This window comes from Cladophialophora bantiana, assembly GCF_000835475.1.
Source record: "Cladophialophora bantiana CBS 173.52 unplaced genomic scaffold supercont1.8, whole genome shotgun sequence".
Lineage (NCBI taxonomy): Eukaryota > Fungi > Ascomycota > Eurotiomycetes > Chaetothyriales > Herpotrichiellaceae > Cladophialophora > Cladophialophora bantiana.
Genome location: NW_015971582.1, coordinates 254,291 through 273,453, shown reverse-complemented (window position 1 = coordinate 273,453; position 19,163 = coordinate 254,291). Strand labels below are relative to the sequence as shown.

The 19,163-nt window shown below is 53.3% G+C and overlaps 6 protein-coding genes across 6 annotated transcripts; 2 read left to right on the top strand and 4 right to left on the bottom strand.

The window, feature by feature from the left end:
- Window positions 1–3,276: 3,276 nt before the first annotated feature.
- Window positions 3,277–4,494, top strand: Z519_05748 (uncharacterized protein; the record flags this gene model as incomplete). Its single annotated transcript, XM_016763488.1, has 1 exon — window positions 3,277–4,494. One exon carries the CDS (start codon window positions 3,277–3,279, stop codon window positions 4,492–4,494), a length of 1,218 nt encoding a protein of 405 aa, XP_016619812.1.
- Window positions 4,495–10,448: 5,954 nt separating this feature from the next.
- Z519_05747 (uncharacterized protein) lies at window positions 10,449–11,686 on the bottom strand (the record flags this gene model as incomplete). Its single annotated transcript, XM_016763487.1, has 3 exons — window positions 10,449–11,169; window positions 11,224–11,519; window positions 11,588–11,686. The coding sequence occupies 3 exons, from the start codon at window positions 11,684–11,686 to the stop codon at window positions 10,449–10,451; spliced, it is 1,116 nt and encodes a 371-aa protein (XP_016619811.1).
- Window positions 11,687–12,027: 341 nt separating this feature from the next.
- Z519_05746 (deoxyuridine 5'-triphosphate nucleotidohydrolase) lies at window positions 12,028–12,630 on the top strand (the record flags this gene model as incomplete). The annotated part of the gene is made up of 1 exon (XM_016763486.1): window positions 12,028–12,630. The coding sequence occupies one exon, from the start codon at window positions 12,028–12,030 to the stop codon at window positions 12,628–12,630; it is 603 nt and encodes a 200-aa protein (XP_016619810.1).
- A 236-nt stretch (window positions 12,631–12,866) lies between these two features.
- Z519_05745 (pyridoxal kinase) lies at window positions 12,867–14,135 on the bottom strand (the record flags this gene model as incomplete). The annotated part of the gene is made up of 2 exons (XM_016763485.1): window positions 12,867–13,843; window positions 14,072–14,135. The coding sequence occupies 2 exons, from the start codon at window positions 14,133–14,135 to the stop codon at window positions 12,867–12,869; spliced, it is 1,041 nt and encodes a 346-aa protein (XP_016619809.1).
- A 975-nt stretch (window positions 14,136–15,110) lies between these two features.
- On the bottom strand, window positions 15,111–16,031 carry Z519_05744 (proliferating cell nuclear antigen (pcna); the record flags this gene model as incomplete). Its single annotated transcript, XM_016763484.1, has 3 exons — window positions 15,111–15,128; window positions 15,188–15,477; window positions 15,542–16,031. 3 exons carry the CDS (start codon window positions 16,029–16,031, stop codon window positions 15,111–15,113), a joined length of 798 nt encoding a protein of 265 aa, XP_016619808.1.
- Window positions 16,032–18,020: 1,989 nt separating this feature from the next.
- Z519_05743 (uncharacterized protein) lies at window positions 18,021–18,805 on the bottom strand (the record flags this gene model as incomplete). Its single annotated transcript, XM_016763483.1, has 2 exons — window positions 18,021–18,394; window positions 18,460–18,805. 2 exons carry the CDS (start codon window positions 18,803–18,805, stop codon window positions 18,021–18,023), a joined length of 720 nt encoding a protein of 239 aa, XP_016619807.1.
- Window positions 18,806–19,163: the final 358 nt, after the last annotated feature.

The following is a 19,163-nucleotide window of genomic DNA, read 5'->3' as shown; positions in this document are numbered from 1 at the left end:
GATTTTGGTAGGAGAAGGGAGCCCTACAGTGTCGTGCTCCCCGTTCGACAACCTGCATTTCCACGTGAAAGTTTTGTCTGATCGCTCTGTCCCCGTTGCTGGGTCGGAAACAAGGTTTCCGCAACCCTAACCCCACAGAACGGTCAAGGTGTGAAGAAAAATGCATCTGCCCATTCTATACCCTCTGTGCGAGAGGTGCTCGCTCGTCTCTATCTCGTTATGTGGCACATTTCATCCTTGATTCAGGAATTCAAGGCTGTTTAGTGTACGAGGTACGGTGACGTCAAATCTCCGTAGTGCTTGGGGTTTGAAGTCGGTCTGAACGATCTGTATGCCTGGCATGCGACCGTTCTCCCCGACATACATGGAGCAGAACCTTGTTCAGATCATAGGTATGCCTTGCCGGATTTTGATAGTCGCTTGAGTACCACATTCGCTGGGGCGAATGTGACTAAGCCCGGTCATTTCTTATGCTCGTCAACGAGAGAGGTGCAAAAGGACGGTCTCTGGTGAAAGGGGGCCACTAATATCGTCTTCTCGGATAGTCGTACACAAGGGCCGTCGGTCATGGATATTCGTGGGGTTGGCAAGAGCATGGGGATGAGAGCTTACGTCAGGTTCAACCATGTTCTGCCATGGCGACGAGCATCTTCGTCTGTCCAAAGTCTATTGACATTGGTGACGTTGAGCATGGCGCTTGTCCTTCAGCAGCTCGTTCAGACTTACCGCAACCAGGATGGATACTCGGAGATAGGACAAGAGAGGAAACATGTTCGCAGTCGACCAGTTTTACCACCTCTCACCTTAGCGACCGTTTACTATAGGCGATACCGCTCCTCGAATGGGGGGGCTGCGTAGATTGATGGGCGACCACAAATTGTCACAAGAGGCATCACTGTTCAAAGCTATTCTCAAAACGGTGACAAGTACGACCAAAGAGAGTATGCTCGGGCCATAACACGAAAAGCCTCGGACCGAGCATGAGTTTAGAGATCTACGCAAGCCGGTCTACCTGGTCTCCACGAGATACCTGTTTAGGTCGTTATTGCGAGTCGATACATAGTCGTTCGTCATGAGAAGGAACACTCAGCTACACATTGGTTGTAAAAGCAGTTGCATAGCCTACGGTTGAGATTGGCAAGATGAATACCTGGAACAAGGAAGTATATGCTTGAACATGGACGTCGTGGCTGGCCTGAACCCAGGGGATAACCCATTCCTGCCCATTCTTACCCAGGACCATAGATGCGATATACTGGATTTGGTCGTCTGGCAGTCAGGCAACGAACTACGGGGACACAAAAGTCGGCTTGATACCATCAAATACTACTTCGCCTCAGCTCCATCAGACAGAGCCACCGTCAAACGCATCAGGATACGCTGATCACCCACATCCACCGGCCCTGCAGCCCGTCGATAAGCACGAAAGCCGCAACACCCTGGAGGGCCAGGAGTGGTATTCGTCGCCAATCTGATTGAATTTTATGGGTCGGTCTCGATTTGCAATCCCCCCTCCACAGATATTCCGCCTCAATCTGGCTGGCTCTCCGCTGACAAAACTGTGATTTTGGTCCTTCTGCGGGTGACTCAGAAGTCCCCTGCCTCGGTTTCTGCCTAAGCTCAAAGAGATCATATTGCGAGCTGAGCGGATGAGTTTCGCGACAAGGACGATCACGGCGGAAACAAAGAGTCTGGGCGAACTAACCATGTCTCCGAGCTCTGTTTTGTACACGGCGCAATTAAGTCCGAGTGACGCATTAACCGTCGGTCAAAAAAATGACTCGTGCATTTCGCAACTGGCTCAGCTTGCCGATCTAGCAATTACAAGGCTTGGGAGCGGGCTCAGGAACCCAGATTAGAACATTCGACGAGAGGACGGCTAGCACGCAACCCCCAGTCAGTCGGCGGGCTTCTGGGCATGCTCTACCGGCGCATGACAAACCATTGAACAAAGGGTCACTACAGTGCCCATTGTCCAGGCCAAATCAGCATGTTTTGTGCTCCTTTTCAGGGACACGGACAGAATGGCAATACAATCCAGCCCTGGTGGGTAGGTACCCGAGCGCCTCCCCGCCACATCACTGTAACCTAGGGGTGTGTGTCAAGGGCATTTCTTTGTTTGCTGTTGCTGCTTTCCTTTCTCCGTGACCAAACGACGGCAACGGGGCGAAAAGGGAGCCCTCCGGGTTTGTTTGAAACCAACGAGATGGCAACAGTCATTGGTGGGCTCTCTGTTTGCTCCCTGTCTGAAAGGCAAATCAGTGCCTAACCACACCCAGAAATTTTTCACCATTTGGGCTCTGGCTCACCGTGGTCATCCAGTCTCACCCCCAAGACGCCCTTAGTGCCCTCCCTAAACCACTCAGGGGGGCGGTGCCTTGGGACGGATAGGGTAGCGAGCGAGGGGTCCTTTGGGCCATGAAAAAATGGCAACAGAGACGAGAAAAAACAAAAAGAGTGACAGGCTAGCAAACGAGGGGGCTCCACCGCGTGTATCGGTATGCTCAATACGGGCGTGCGGTGAGATGATCAGCAAAGCAGCTGGCGCATCCGCCGGTATCACCGTCTGCATGCGTAACGGCCTACTGGTACGAGTTCGTTGCGACTGCTCAAGCCCTTCTCCACCTCCTTTCATTTCCCTTTATTCCTTTTCCGCCTTACCACCCAAGGGCCAGCATTACTCAGGTGATGGACTGGGGATCAGAGTGTGGCTCAATGCTCAATCCCTGGCCGCTTCGGCCGCTGGGACCCGCCTCCCAAGCCCCCCCAGTATCCAGCGTCCAGCGCCCTCCATCATCCCATGCAACTGTGCTGTTTGTTTCTAGCGATCTGCTCTCTGGGTCCCCCCCCCCTTGGGTCCCACGGGTCCTGGGATCATAATGGGGGATGCTGTCAGCAACGAGACCGGGGTCGTTTCTAGCCCTACGAGGATTGCCTTTTCGCCCTAGGCCATGATGGTCTATGTACGAAGAGACGGGCAGGCAGGCGGTTCTACTATTCATATGTCCTTCTTCGCCCCATGGGTTGGGCTCTTCTGGATTCGATGTTTTGAAACTTGCCAGCAAGCAGGACTATCTGCCGAGTGTCTTGAAACTCTTACGACCCATGGGATCTGGTATCTCGCCGAGGAGCTCTCCAGATATATATGTAACACGGCCAGCACCAATACTCCAGCACCAGCACCGCCAGCACCGCCAGCACCACCACCACCATTACCACCCGCATTCCCAAATTAACACAAAATCAGCAAGAGGAAGATAGTGCTTGCTGCAAGCCATGGCCGTTGAGACCCAGGACGCCATCTTCTCCATGACCCCCCCGCCCAGCGAATTTGACGAATTCGACAAAAGCGCCTTGCTGACTTGCTCACCTTCCCTCCCCGGCCTCTGCTACCCTTCGCCGGCTCCTTCGACTCGAGGCCATAATCCATCCGTGTCATCAGAGTCTATATACATGCTTCCAAGCTTGTCCATGTCCGAGTCCCAAGGTCACGATCTGCACCAGATATCTTTCGACGATACCTCGTCTGATTCTGTCTCTTTCTTTCCTTTGCCGCCCGTCACCGATCCAGCGTTGACTGCCGACTTCAACTCCACCACCACATCGTCCTCAACTGTCACCCCCAACACATACACCATGTATGAACAGAACCAGTGGTTCCCTTACTCCAATTACCCTCAGCCTACCCCGTTGCTGCCCTATGACCCAACCTCATCGACACACTACCCGACCTTCAACCCCCACCATCCATCCGCCCATGTCATTCCTCCAACCCCCCAGGACATTCAACCTACACACTTCGACTTCAGTCAGGCACCGACGTCGGGCATCTCGTCAACCCACCATCTGGCCGCCTCGCCAGTCTTTTCTCAACTCTCTCATCAGAGCTCTCAAAGTCACCGGGGAAGCGTATCATCATTGTCGCGGTCATGCAGCCCCATCTCGTCGCTGAGCAGAGGTGGTCACTCCGACTCGCTTCGCCCGGCCCTGCGCTCGAATTCAACCTCGTCGAACGCTTCTCTTCACGCCTATGGCATCCCAGTGACTGAGCAACCGTCATTGCTTGCGGCATCTCTCCATCCCTCCTCGCCGTCCGCTCAGAACGGTGGTATGGCTCAATCTTGGCGCTGTGCTTACCCAGGCTGCACGTCGCGCGCTACTTTCACGCGAGGCTGCGATTTACGGAAACACTACAACCGACATAGCAAGCATCTCTTCTGCCGAGTGGATGGCTGCCAACAGAGCGAAGCGGCTGCCGTCGCGCGTGCCAAATCTGCCGACCAGCCCCTCACGGGCGGGTTTTCCAGCAAGAAGGACCGCGCCCGCCACGAGGCCAAGCACAACCCTGGCATCAAGTGCGAGTGGCGTGGGCCGGAAGGCGAGGAGTGTGGTCGGGTCTTTTCCCGCATGGACAACATGAAGGACCACGTCCGACGGATCCACAACAAAGGCCAGCAACAGAACAACAGCGGCCAAGGATCAAGTCGTAAATGAATGCATTGATCTCATCTGACCCTATCCGATCCGTTCCAAAAGGAAAAAAGGAAGCTGAAGGTCCAAAGGGTCTCCCCTGTCATGAACGCAGTGCCACTCTTCATCTTACAGAGCATAGAGCTCCTCCCTCCTGGGACATTTGTGCTCGGAGAGCTACTGGCGCTTGCGAAAATCCCCAAATTGTCCTTCTCCAAGGCAAAAATAGGAATTCATTCGAAAGGGGGGGGGGGAGAGACAAAGAAGGAATAAGAGAAGGAAAAAAGGGAGAAGAGAACTTCTGCCCGCGAACCGGGATCAGAAAACCCCCCCTTCCCTCTAAATGAAACCATTTGTTACAGCTGAAAACTTCCTCCTCCCCTTCAAAAGTCTTGACGAGTCTCCTTTCACGTCCTCGTTTCTCATGAGGCCGCTGGGCAAAAGAGAGAAACCCAGCACTCGCGCTCTCCCGATTCGGAAAGAGATTTCTCCATTTTTTTTTTTTTTAAATCTAGGTCGGGTTACAGGAAGGGAGGCGCAACTCGCTTTTGGCTATCATGTTGTTACTTTTTCGCTTAGGAGGCACTTGTCCCTCATGTTTGCCCATATATCTATGTTCGAGCTGCGATGGGAAACGCGTATGACATGACGGGAAGGAAAGATGGACGAATTGGATGGACATATTTTCGGCAGGGTGGGCTTTGCTGCCACATTATAATGCGTTATGGTTTTATGGTTCGGGTTGATATGGGTTAACTTTTATGTTCCCCTTTGGCCCCCCTCCTCAAATACACACATACAGACTCAATTATGGTCTTTCAAACCCTCTCTTTCTTTGTTTCATCCTCTCTCTTTTTTTTCTCTCTCTCTCTTCTCTCTTTTCTCTCTCATGTTCCTTCCCCCGCCTCACTCTGTGACAAGGTGTGACAAAGGAAGTGACCACCATGGCGAAAGGAAGCAAGGATGGCAGGAAGGCAGGAAGGGGAGGAAGAGAAGGAAGAGGTAAAGAAATCAATCCTTGATTGCTAGGCCCTGGCGAACAAATTACACCATATACCAGGGACCTACTGTACCAATTGCATACCATCCCCCTGCATTGCACATATGTAACATACCCACATGCGCGGCATTACATGGCATGGCATTGCATTGGGCCGATGAGACGAGGCGCCACAACCTTTACGTCCGTTGTGGTTCCTGTTCCTGCTTGTTGGCTTGCTTACAGGGTACACAGTTTGTAGATTACCTACCTACCCCCCTACCTACCTTGCCTGACTCGCTCGTCTTGCTCTGCGCCCTATGTGAACCGTTCTACTGTGCTCTACCTACGGGCATCATGTGCTATACTCCAAAGCATTGCCCAGTGTAGGCATAGAGGTAAAGCAGCGCGTGCACCTAGTACCTGTGCGGTCGTTGTGTACAAAAAGGGCGTTTCGGAACCAAATCAGAATCTGGCGGCGGTTTGCCGATGGGATCAATCAATCAAATCGTTCAAGTCAACTCAGTATGACTGCTCTACCGGCAACCTCCTCGCACACCCAGTCAAGTCCAGGACAGGACAGTACGCGGCACACCCATCGCTTCCAGGAGCCATCACCGTATTACTCTGTATTCCTTGCTCTTCTCGGACTGAACCGCCTCTCGTGCGTGCTTGGCGAGCAGGCCGGTTTATTTGCTCCCTTCCCTGCAGGATCGTGCAGAACAGTGTAGAAAAGGGGTGGCCGGGGGCAAAAGTTCCCATTTTGCTTCTCATTTTTGGTCGCACGGGGAAAATACGAAGCATTGCTTGTAATCGTTTGGCGACATCTGACAGGTCGCAAACGGCATGTTGGCGGTTGCACAGCCAAACAGGCAGCAGCAATCGATGTCCATCCCCAGAAATATCCGTCGAATTATCCATCGAATTAGTCTCCCTTTCCGGAGCTAGCCATGGCCACTATTTTCAAAGTGAAGCACGCGCTCGTCGTAAGCACAGCCTCGCAAGGAAGTAAAGCAGCGGCACCAGCGGGGATGGCCAGGTGGACAGGTGGCTCTGTGGCTTTTCCAACACTAGCCGTACCCAGATTACGGCTGATGGGAATGCTTGTCGACGCTGCGAGATGGAGATGCGAAAGCAACGTCGCGCAGCCAAGCGACGAAGGAACACAGGCGTAAAGTATGACCACATGCGTCTGCCACCCCATTGCATACACCGGCTAGGATACCCAGTACAGCCGGCTTAGTTTCTGCAAGCTCGGCGGGTTGATTGGGACCTGGGTCTTCGAGCGTTTCTTGGAAAAGGATTACGCCCGTGCTGCATTCAGCCCTGCTGCAAGGCACGCGTAGCCAAGGACCGTAGGACGAGTTGATCGACTGCCTCCCTCGAAAGTCGCCGGACTGCCCGCAATCATCATTCGAAATGCCACTCGGAGAGATTTCTGTTTCCCTTAGGGTGCCTACCTGAGCGGGACAAGGAGTCAGTTCGTCGCCGCCGCAGACGTCCTTTCAGCTGGGCAGGTTCCACATGTTAGCTCCATGATATCCTGGAAATTTGAAACGTAGTACCAGCAGCCAGTACGGCACGACTGGCAAACAAGTCTCAAACGAGAGCCCCTCAGGAGCCTGGTAACATGCCACGCCATGGAACGACATAGTCCGAGATGCCTCTCCAAGGGACCTGTATTCGCTGGTCGAATGGTTGAAACCGCCCAGCCTGGCACGCTTTGGCGACCGTGGGGGCCAAATTTGAGAAAATATGCAATTGCCACTCTTGATTTGAGTTCGATCCTCTACATACCCAACTATCCCATCTCTGGCCATCGGAAGGCGGAAGCTTTCATAAGCAGGAGTTGAGGTAGACGGTACGCACCTAGCCCGCTAAGTCATAGACTGCGAGCAGTGGGCCACGGTGGGCCAGGGGATCTGACCAGGATGTTTAAGCAAGAGCCCGTGATCAAAGGCTGCCACTGCTCTGGTACGGCCGAGGTCCACCTCGCACGGCACAAATCCTTGCCCGTGCTCCATTCTCTGGAATCTCCAACTGCGGTGACGACGCTTCGGTCTTGACCGTAACCCGAGCTCAAATACGATCGGCAGACAGCACATTGCGGTATCAATCTGCGCTGATCCCCTCATGGCGGGCGAACACTCTGCAGCCTGCATCGTTGTGCATGGACCAGGACTCGGTTTTGTTTGTTTGTTGCCTGGATAGTCGGTTGAGCAACATGCAACCACCGCCGGCCCCATAGCTAACAAGTCCTGTGGTGCTACTCCTACCGCAGACTTCCATCCATCAGCCCTGTGCGGAGGTTCTCGCCGCATGGGCCTTCTGGAGCCCCATCCCCGTTGACTGGCTTCTTCTGTACCCCCGTCGTAATACCCAGCCTAGAGCCGATTGGGCTCCTGACTAAGCTAGTCAGCACGATCGTCCCATGGCGCCTTTTGCTACAGTATTGAGAGTCATGCGCCGGAGATAGAGGTTCAGCTTCTTCTCCGGAGCCCAAGGGTGAGAGCAAACTTGTCTCGTCTGACCTTACTTCGTCTACCAAGTAGACTTCGACGAGGGGGATAGCAGATAATATCACGCTTGCGGAATTCGTTCCCCTTCCGGATACAAATGCCTGCTGAATTACACATCTCACGAGCTTGTGCAACCGGTGTGCCAGGGTCAAAGCAGCCGAGTTTCAAATAGGGGTCCTGTAGTTGCCCGCAACCGACGACTCTGCGCAATCGTTTTCCGAAGCTTGGACGCCGGTGGGAGTCGTACAAGTCCCGTGCCACAGAAGGACAAGGCGGGGATAAGGGGTGACGTTACATCGCCATTACCATCATCATCAGCATCGTCCATGATGGGTTTGGGGAGCCAAAAGGACATTTCGGACGAATCGTGGACGCTAGCACCTTGGCCACGACGCGATTGTCCAGCCAAGTTCAGTCTTGGTCCGAACGAGCATTTCGAGTCATCTCCTCATCGATTATTGTTTTGATTGTCAGAACCTTCGACAATACGACAGGTTAATCATTCGCTGACAAGAATATGATGGGCCCCATCAGGTGAGGGCGTTTGGTGGATGGGAGATTTCCATTTGAAATCAACCTGAATATGCACACATGTAATTCCGCAGTCAACGCGAGTGGTGTTTTTCTGACCGTGTCCACCGAAGTGACTTCTCATCTGGTGATGGGAGCCAGGATGTACCAGCGACGATAGCGCGTACTTTTTTGGTGCCAATGTCCGGAAACCTGAAAAAGAGGGTCCTAAACTGCTCAGGCTCAGTTTCATCCCGGCGCCGCAATGCAAGCCTGCCGTTTTGGGTACAGGCTTGCTGAACCATGATTTGATCGCATTTTACCAAGTAGACCTTGCTTCGTGTGGCTGGACTCGGAGAAAGTTGATCCCTTTCGCCCCCAAACAGCCTCACCTTAAAAAAGTTGCCTCCCACCTACGAGGTACCTATGAGAGCAACGGAGCGGAGCCAAGGAGGGCAAGAGTTGCCGTTGGGACCCGCGTGTCTCCAGAGCTCGTCGGCTCGAAAATATGCGAGACGGTGTCAAGTTGTTGCGAGACCGGGCCCGAGACCGAACCCGAGCCCGGGCCCGAGCTCGACAAGTCGGATACTGTAGAACCTCCCGTTAAAACTCCCACCACGACGAACCCCTTTGCCTGGTAGGGCCAGATCGAACGTCTGTCCGCTTCCAACGCTCTTCAAACGCACACCCTCGTGGGGAGAAGATTGAGCCTTATGGCTCATGGAGATGCCCACTCTGCTTGAAGGCTCGAGAGTCCGTCGGTAAGAGACTGGACGAGAAATCTCACACACCAGAGTTGGATCTCAGCCAGCGGTGAGGCCTGGCGAAGTGATGGCAGTGGACACCCTGCGCCGTGTCAGGGCAAGCGACCAGCCCTCCTGAAAGGTGAAGGTCTTCCCAAGCATGGAGACTTCATTACCAAGAGCCTCTTCCATCGTTCTCGACTTCTTCCGGAATTATCGATGTTGTTGCTGATTTGATTAGATTGGCCCATCATACATACAGTACATACATAGCATGACGGTCATCGACTCACAGAGCACTGGAATTTACCGGCGGGCTGGGTTGACTTTAGTCAGGAGAACGCCAGCTCGCCGGTGAGCACTACGCGTACTACTCCTCCCCCCTCCTCCGACAACACCGACCGAACGGACGCGCTGCGGAGCTGCGTGGCGACGGTACTGTACCCATAGTAGAGGATGAATAGGACTGGTTCCATGGTCTTCGCTCCCGTGTCTCGCTTGCTTATGGTACCGAGTTTGGGCTTGTACTTTGTAACAAGTTGCCGAGAAGAACAACGGGGACAAGGGAAGGTCTTCGCCGACTCGCTGACGACGTCGGCCAAGTGTGATGAGATGCAAGGCAAGAGAATTGGGACAATGGTCGAGGCCCAGGATTCGCTGATTGCGGGTCAACGGCCTCCACGTCCTATTTTGTTTTTGTCTTTTTTTTTTTGGTTGGAGGTCCCTTGTTCAGGCTAGTTTATCTGGTTTATCCCTCCTGGGTGGTGTCTCTTTCTCTTTTTTGAATCCTGCTCGCTTACCGCATGCAGGTGCTGTTTTCACTCCCCGCTTCGAGTTCCGAGTTCGAGCGAGCAGGGGGCGTAGAGGGCGTAAAGGGCGTACTGGGCAGTGGTGGGGCCGACGGGTTACAATGTCAGCATGAATCCTGCTTGGCCTTTTGGAAAGATACCCCGGACGGCTAAGTAATCAGCAAGTAATCAGCGAGTGGTGGAATACACAGGGTTACTTAAGATGGAAGAAGCCGACGGCAAAGGAAGGTGGATCTGTAACCCATGGTGAGGAAGCAGGCCACGGCGCCGGAAAAAAACCGTCCTCTTTGCGATCGCAGGTGGTGCTGGCGATGAGGGTGACAGTGAGCAAGGAAGGATGAAGTGGTGTTGGTGGTCGATATTTACTAGTGAGGCAGGTCACTGCTGTCACTCTAAGACGAATCTTACGCGGTTTCTATTATAGCTTCGCCTTCCCCTCTGCGGCCTCTTTGAGCTTCTCTACCAAGCCATACGCCCACTCACCGTACGCAGGCATTTGCGCCCCGTAATTTTTGGCAGTCATGCCGCTGGCTTGCCGCCGGGCGTACCTGGCTGCAATACCCTGCATTATGATTGCGCCTCTGAATCCTCCAAAAGCATTGCCCCAAGCCAGCTCATTCGCCGGGTCATAGCCAGAAGCTTCAGCGTACCATCGCACAACCTGATCTAATGTGGGAAGTCCAGGAGTCACCCCATCTTTGAAGGCCTCTGTTTCACCTTGGGCGTGAGCGGTTCCCAGATTCCGTCCTACCCAGCTCCAGGGCGCCGTGAGATTTACAAGATCCGAGAGAGGGTGGCCAATGGTGGCCATCTCCCAGTCCAATATGCCGATGACTCGAGGCTCCGTCTTATGAAATACCAGATTATCGATCTTGTAGTCTCCGTGGATCAGCGTGACACGGTCTTTGGGCTGGGTCGACTTTTGCTTGAAGAATGCGACCATGTCATTGAAATGCGGTATCTCTCCCACGGGCTTCTTCGTGTCAACATCCACCGCTTCCGCTTGCACCTTGGACAATGTCCCAAATGTCTTCAGCTGGCGGTCGTAGAAGTTTCCGTGACGGCCAAAATCCGAGAGTCCAACTTTTTTGAAGTCTACCCGATGGAATTTTGCCAGAGTCCGTACTGCATCATGCCACCTGCACAGAATTAGTCTCTGGGATTGTCTCTCCAACGGCCGGGCATCCACCTACATTTCCCTTCGCTCTTCGGGACTGAATCCAGGAAAGTGTGGCTCGGTCACCATGCGCCCATCCAGGAATTCCATGATATAGAATGCCGTGCCGATAACATTGTCGTCTTGACACAAGCAGTATACTTTCGGCACGGGCACATCAGTCTGGCCCAGGGCGTTGATGATCTTGTACTCTCGGTCGACTTGATGGGCGGTTTTGGAGAGTAATTGGCCGGGAGGCCGCTTGCGCATCACATACTTCGCGCCCGTTGCGTCTGTGATCTGGTATGTAGGATTCGATTGGCCAAACCCGAACTTGGAAAAGAGTGTTAATACTATTGACAACGTGGAATTGCGTCAAATTTGGGAGGGGGCCTATGTACCTGCTTCAGCCCGAGTGGTGTCTTGATCTCGGGGACATTACTGTCGATGTAGCGCTCCAGAGAGGCCAGGTCAATGGGCTGTCGTACTGGCCCTGCCATGGCTGTTTGCTGCTCTTCCAAGGGAGAGAAACAGAGGCCACGCTAGAGCTCTGCACCCAAGCGCAGCGGAAGGTCTGCGCTTTTTCACATCGCTAGGTTGTCACCAAACGAGACCGAGGCGATTCCTTAACCTCGGTTTGCACAAGACCAGCTGCCGGATGTACTACGGGTCGAGGGGCCACAAGGATCGCACGCCCCGACGTAGCGCTTAGTACGGCGCATCACCGAGTGCATTGCCGTGGCAATGTCAATTACCCGAAGCGCAAAACGCGCTCCTCACGCGTCGAGGGGTTACATCTCCTCCCTCCCAATCAACCTCCAACAAACATCCCACATGAACAATGACGAGAGCATCGACTCCTCCACCCCCGGAACACAAGAACGCAGACCGTTTGCCTCCTTCGCTGCCCAACTCTCCATTACCCAAACGTCTCAAGTCTGACACTCCATCCAAGATGTCTTCAAACGCCGACTCGACGACGACAAACACCACCGCGGTCCCCAAACTGTCGTCAACATCCCAACCGCCCCTTTTGATCAAGAAGCTCTCTGCCAATGCTTCGACCCCGACCCGAGGCTCGGCGTTTGCCGCAGGCTACGACCTCTATGCCGCCAAACCCATCACGATTCCCTCGCGAGGCAAGGCTCTCGTCTCTACGGATCTGTCGATCGCCACGCCGGAAGGAACGTACGGTCGCATAGCGCCTCGATCGGGCCTCGCTGCAAAACACTTTATCGACACGGGAGCCGGCGTCATTGACGCGGACTACAGAGGGGAGGTCAAGGTCCTGCTCTTCAACCACAGCGAGGTCGACTTTGAGGTGAAGAAGGGCGACCGCATTGCTCAGTTGGTCTTGGAGCGGATATACACTCCTGATATTGTCGAGGTCAATGATCTGGAGGAGAGCGTCCGCGGAGCAGGCGGGTTTGGAAGCACGGGCTGAGCCAAATCCAGACCGGATTGCAACACACCGGATTATGTCATTTTTGGGGCGCTCTTGGGCAGGCCAAGGTCAATAGAGCAGACAAAAAGGCGTCAGGATATTTTGTGCCATGTGTACCTCCTTGATACAAGAAAAGGATAGACCGCTCAGAGTATGGGGAAAGGCTCAGTGTGGAAAACGGTGTAATTGTCTCTGGGTATCAACTGTAGGCCCTTTTTCAGACTTCTAGGCTTTATTTACAGCTCCATTGCCTCAGCCTTGTACCGGTCCTCGGGGTGGACCAAGTCCTTTGCATTCCTGACCACCCTCACCTCGGCGGCCTTGTTCTCGGCTAAAAACCTCCTCTTGCCCTCACCCACTGTTTCCCCTTCTCCCTCCACGCCTCCCACGCTGGCACCGGGACTTCTGCCGAACATGGCCATTTCCTCATTCCTGGCCGCCATGGTCTTCTCCAAGATCATGTGCATGCTGTTCAAGACCTTTTCCGTGGCCCTCGCGAGGGGCAGGTCGGTGGCTTCGACGGCATCATCGGGCATCCACGAGGGCCTGTCTAGCAGCTTCATCTGTGCGCACGCCTCGCGCAGCCTCGCGACCATCAGTGCCGCAAACATGTCCCCCGTCCCACTGAAATAGCAATCTAGCATTGGCACCTCGACCTTGAATAGCCTCGCGCTGCCGTCTTGCCTTTTACTGCTCCCGACGACAGTCAAGGTCCCACTCTCCTCGGTTTCCTCTGCCTTAGCCTCGTCAGTGACGGGTCTTGTGGAATTACCAACCCGCACGCTTGTCACCACCACGTGCCGCGTCCCATACACAGCGTGCAGTGTCCTCACGGCGTTGGCTAGTCCGCTCAGGCTCGAAATGGAAACGCCGCTTAGAAGTTCGGCCTCAAATTGATTCGGAAGAATCAAGTCGGCCTCTTTAATGAGCTGCTTATACGCAGGGACAATATCCTCGCTGACGTATAGTCGGCCCTGATCTCCCATCACCGGGTCCAAGACCCAGAAGAACCCTCCGGGATGAACGGCGGAGCGGTACCTCAGGTCTCGGGCAATGGTGCCGATGGCCTCGACGACTTCGGCGGATGGTGAGTAACCCGACAATAGGACGTCAAAATCCGTCAGGTAGGATTGGCGGAGGCCGTCATAGAGCTCGCGGATCTCGGTGGCGGGCGTTCTCCGACCCTTGAATTGGCGGTATCCTGTATGATTGCCTTTGAAGGGGCGGCAAGAAGGGTTGTAGTCAGACAACGGGTCATATTAAAAGGTAAATTTATGAGGCGGACAGAGAAGGAAGGGGTGTGCTGAGCGAGGCCTGGTTTGGCAGCATATGATATCAGATCTCGGAGGGAAGTGGGTGGCTTATTGCACAGCCTGAGAGCCTACCGTGGATGTAGACCATGCTAAGGAGACGGGGGGAAAGAAGAGAAAAAGTAACTCACTGAAATGCACTGTATTGATGGCTCCAACATCACATCCAAGCACCTGCATCACAAACGTGGCCATCGTATTACCGACATATCTGAAGGGATAGACAACCCAATAGACTGTCAGTCACCGACTTTTTCGTAGAGACGTACGAGCGTCCGACTGAGTGGCATAATCATCGTCGTCGTCACCACCATCCTCATCCCGATGGTTGCCTCGACAATCGGGGCCCCCGTGCGCCGTAGAAGGTAAGGCAGGGCAGACAGAGAAAATTTCTTGGTGCAGACGCAACTCACCCATAGACGACCTTGCCCGTTTGTCGCGTCAGCCCTATCTATCCGTGCCAACCGAGAGTTTGAAGAGTCTAGCCGGCCAGATCTCTCCCTCCCAAGAATGAAGAGGGGCAGGGAAGGGGGGGAGTGGGGGGGGTCAGGGTCTAACAGTGGAAGCAACATACATGGCTCGCTATGGCCAGGACTTTTGTTTCTGGTATTGACACTTCATGGAACCTCATTTCATCTGGCTCGATTGTGGTACAGGGGGCGGTGGAGATCTCAGAAAAGAGAACAGAGTTTGTTCAGCGAGCACAATGCACTTGGTGTCAATAAAAAGGTCGGCTTTTGTGTCTATCTTAGAAGGAGAAGAGGCGATGGGAGTAAAAGTGGCCACAAGGCATGGGTGGGTGAGTATCAGAATAATTTTCTTGAGGCTAGTATGACGACAAGTCTCCAGACCCGCCGACAGCCTCGCCTCTCGCCCGATAAGCACAAGGCTGAGGGACCCAACCTTTGCTCGGTTTCGATCCCGCACACAAATCACCACTTTACAGACATCATGGCCGAAAATTGCCCGCACCCATCATCATCGTCTTCTTCTTCACCAATACCAGCTAGTTCATCGAATATCCTGCTCGTAAATCAATTCAAACACAAGGGGTGATTGTCATTGATCATGTGCGGAATCCGCAACAACCACCGTTGATCGCATCACGTCATGGTAAATCTGTGGGTTCCAGGATAGTATTTGCCATCGTCGGCTCCCCATTTTGCTTGTTCACTCATCATCACCAATCTGTAAATCACCCAGGTCAGCACCTCGGATATGACGCCGGATGTTGCCGCAGAACATACCTTGGGGGCCAGATAGAAACGCAAATAGCTGCTTCCTGACAAGTTGTATTCCACCAGAAGAGGCACTTCCTGGGAGAGGCAGAGTTTGACCTTCGTGGAGAGGCTACTTGCTTTGCAGAAATTGACAAGGTATTTGAGCGAAAACGTCAGAGAGACAGGTTCACTTAGAGCGATCTTGACTTCTTGATCCGGCTTGTCCACGGACGAGTTCTGTCGAATGGTGACGCTGCCGCTTCCAATGTCGCCTTGACACGAAAAGCGAACGCCATCCTTGCTTGCCTCGATAGACACTAGAAAACGTCAGTATTCACTGTTTCTCCTGCGCTCTCTTATTTTGTTGCCGTTCCCACACACCTGATTCCGACATGGCAATTAAGTCGCGGCAAATGCGCTGAAATTCAGCACTGGGCATCTCAATTGTGGCCGAATACTCCGTGTCAGGGATTCCCAGATGCTCTTGGTCAATATCCATCAGCTTGATATCGTATTCACTGATACGATCCGTGTCGCTGCTCTCAAAGACGAGATTGACGACGTCCGGAGAGTCTTCAGCCTTGATGGTGAGAATGTCTTCGTTCTGGGCGGCACGGATGACTTTGGTCAGGGAATTGAGGTTGATGCCAAGGGCAATGTTGCGGTCGCATCGGTAGGGAGAGAACATTTCTGCTTTGAGCATCATGGAAACGAGAGCGACATGGGAATTGTCCATGGCCTGCAGGGCGATCCCGGAGTCATTGCAGTCGAAGTTGCAATCTTGGACAAGATCTTTGATAGCGTCCACAACCTGCAAAGCCTTTAGATACTGGCCTGGAAATAGAGATTGGAATAGTACCTTCTTCAGCATCGCTGCCTGTTCAAGACGTGCTTCCAACACTGCGGGGCGTTAGTCTCGTTCCTTGTGTGATGTCTCTGGTCCTCACTCTTTGCAATTGGTTGTGCTTTAACCTTCCGGTCAAGATGAAAAGACGATGATCAGTAACTCGGTTTCTCGGGTAGACTTGGAGGCTGGACAATGCAACAGAACAAAACAGTCGCAAGGGACAGGTCAATCTGAATTTCGATATGGCAAGACACGGGTCGCGATGCGCGTTTGAGCTAAGCTTCTTTGGGGCAAATTGATTTCTTGTCTTGGTGCTTAATCACGTGATATCAAACCCTTTCTGCCGGCCCATCCATTTTCCGTACCGAATTGAGCGTAAAGCGTTATTTTGCGGTTTCAAATCCCCCAGGAGCGGCGCCCGCCGACCTAGTCGACAACAGCCAACACGGCTCACCAACTGCGTCATCATTACCCGCGAGAGGCATTTTGGTATCGCGTTGGCCCTCCTGTCTGGGTCCCCTTGGCCCTCGTTCCAGAATGCCAGTGCCTTCTGCTGTCCCTACACTACCCTTGGGCCCTATGTCAACATCACAGAGATTCCCTTTAGGTGCAGACGTAATTTTTGTGCTTAGCCAGCGTTAATGCTCATTCCGGCTGTACGATTTCCGAGTTTCCAAAGAAATGAAAGACACTCGCTGTATCTGATCTCACATAGCCCAGCGTACATCGAGACAAGGTAGTCAGTACGCGATACATACCAATCACTCTTCAACATTGTGCGTCACGTGGAGCGCCCTGTTGTTGAACTTGGCTTTCGGTAATCAATAGGCAGCACTCAGCCTCGTGAGGCTACGACCGTACCTGAACCTCCCCGTATTCGCACCACTGTGTTCGCCACTAAACACTGGCCTATCTGGACGTCCCCATTCTCTGACAACAGGGAGACAAGGGGGGAAAAGTCCTCCTACTCGTTGCAGCACCTTTTTCATAAGACTTAAGTCCATTCGGGATGTCCGTCCACCACAACAAGCTACGCCTGGCCTTAGAGCCACAGCGTGAATTCCTTTCCACTCAAGGTGCCCGCCCTGCCATCCTAATATGGGTAGTTCGTTACTGCCACCGTTACACTGGATGTGCGGACCTTTACCAGCCCTGTCACCGGAACCGCATGTGCCCGCATCTATGTTAGGGAGAAAAGGGGCCAACCGGACCGACGAGTAGGCATTCATGGTGGACGAGGCACGATGGAGCCTAACGTGTGGCGATATGGGTCCCAAATATATGGTAGGGATGCCATCTTTGGGGCTGCGACGTGGCCTTGGTGCCATCTGCACCACGTGGGCTCTCGCCCCTGTGGGGGGAGATGCTGGCCTTCTGTCGAGGATACGGCACACCTTTGCGAAAGGGCACATATCCTGAGTTGAGGGAACCTAAAACAGGCAGTGCGCAGAGAGCATCGCGGGCGGAACAGGCAGAGGTATAGTTGACGTCCAAGGGGGCCTCGTAGATCGCATTGGCCGATTCACCAAGGATGGGTCGATGAAACAAGACGAAAAGTTTCCGTTACATTCCAAAGATTGAAGAGCTATTGGCTGTGACTTTCTGGTTAAAAGAAATAAGCACAGCAGAACGTGTGTGAAGAAAACAAAATGAATTTGATGTGCGCCAGCGCTTTGGTTGCCTGCAACCTTGCCCTTTCCTCCCTTTCATGCATCGTAGCTTGGAGAGACTTCGCGCTCCACTGAAACTGTCAGTCTACCAACCGGCCAAAATCGTCGAGGTAGCTAAGTACGCAGTTAGTCAAAGACTGTCATGTCACCTGGAGGCTGGAGCCGGAGAAAAAATGCCAGTACCTTTGTAGGTAAGCAGATAAGCGAAACCCGGGTATCTGCGATGCTCGCCGCAGGTACCGAATGGCGCTGTGGAAGTATTGCTCGTTCTGATGGGAATACGAGACGTTGCCAAGGCTCATGTTTGCTTCGGCGGCCTGTAAGGTGGTGAGACCACTATCAGTCAGTTTTTATGTTTCCAAATTTGATGTGCGGAGATGGCGGTGGATATATGGACCAAGGAGGAAATCGTCCTGACCTCTGAGAGCAGCTCCCCGGTGAGTTCTCCTTCGCTTTCGGCCACGTCGACAGCCCTAGAGAAATAGTCGACCGCCGGAATGAGCATTCCGCGTGCTTCCACATAATCGGCCGTGTGTGCTCTGGCGTCAGCTTCGGCAGTTGCGCGTTCTGCATCCCTGAACTCTTCAGCCGTTGAATATGACAGTCTCTCGCTTAGGCTTTGAGGTCGGCCACTGCTCCCGCTAGAGGAGCTGCCTTCGGTTCGATGGATTCGGGCAAGAACATTTTGCGATCGAGCTAGCCACGCTTGACCCAGTCCTGGCATTATGTAAGTAGATGTTTTGGAGAGGGCACAGATTGGTAAGCTGTGCAAGTTGACTAACCCCTGAGCGCGGAAAGATCATCTGTGTTTCTCTGTAGTAATAACAACCACTGATTCATACACCACTCCGCGATATCGGCGACTCCAACGCCTTCCGTATCATGATAAGCCAGACTTTGCAACGAAGCAATGACGAAGGTGCGGTCAATATTTCTGTTAGGCATCTGCATGAACCCTGTCGAGTCCAAGGTTGCGATCGCCGTCCTGGCGACGTGTAGTCGTTGTTCCCACGATTCTGGGGCAGAAGGATTGGTATCTGCGACGCGCCTAACTTCTCGGATGGCCCCTTCGATGCGCGCTTCCTCCATCAGATTGAGCCCATCCAGCCCGAACGCCTGGCGTGACATGCTCTGATGTCGACCGGGAAATCGGTGAGAGATTGTCAAATTGGTTAGACAGGCTCTCTACTGACTGTTTCGAAACGGCTGAAAGGAGTAGGTGTAAACAGTGTCCCGCTCGACATAGCAAGCCTTCCAAACGGGGTTATATGGAGGAGGTTGCGAAAACTCGTTTCTTATGAGATATTGAAATAGACCTCAGCCACAGCAACTCGGGGTCACTATATACCTAAGGGGCAACTGCGAGGAGATGTGGCTGCAGTCGTTCGCGGGCGAAATTGTTGAATGGAAAGAGAAAGTGCGTGACAGGCCAACGAATCATAAGAGTACTTGCAACATCTTAGACGATACTTGCATTTGCAAAGAG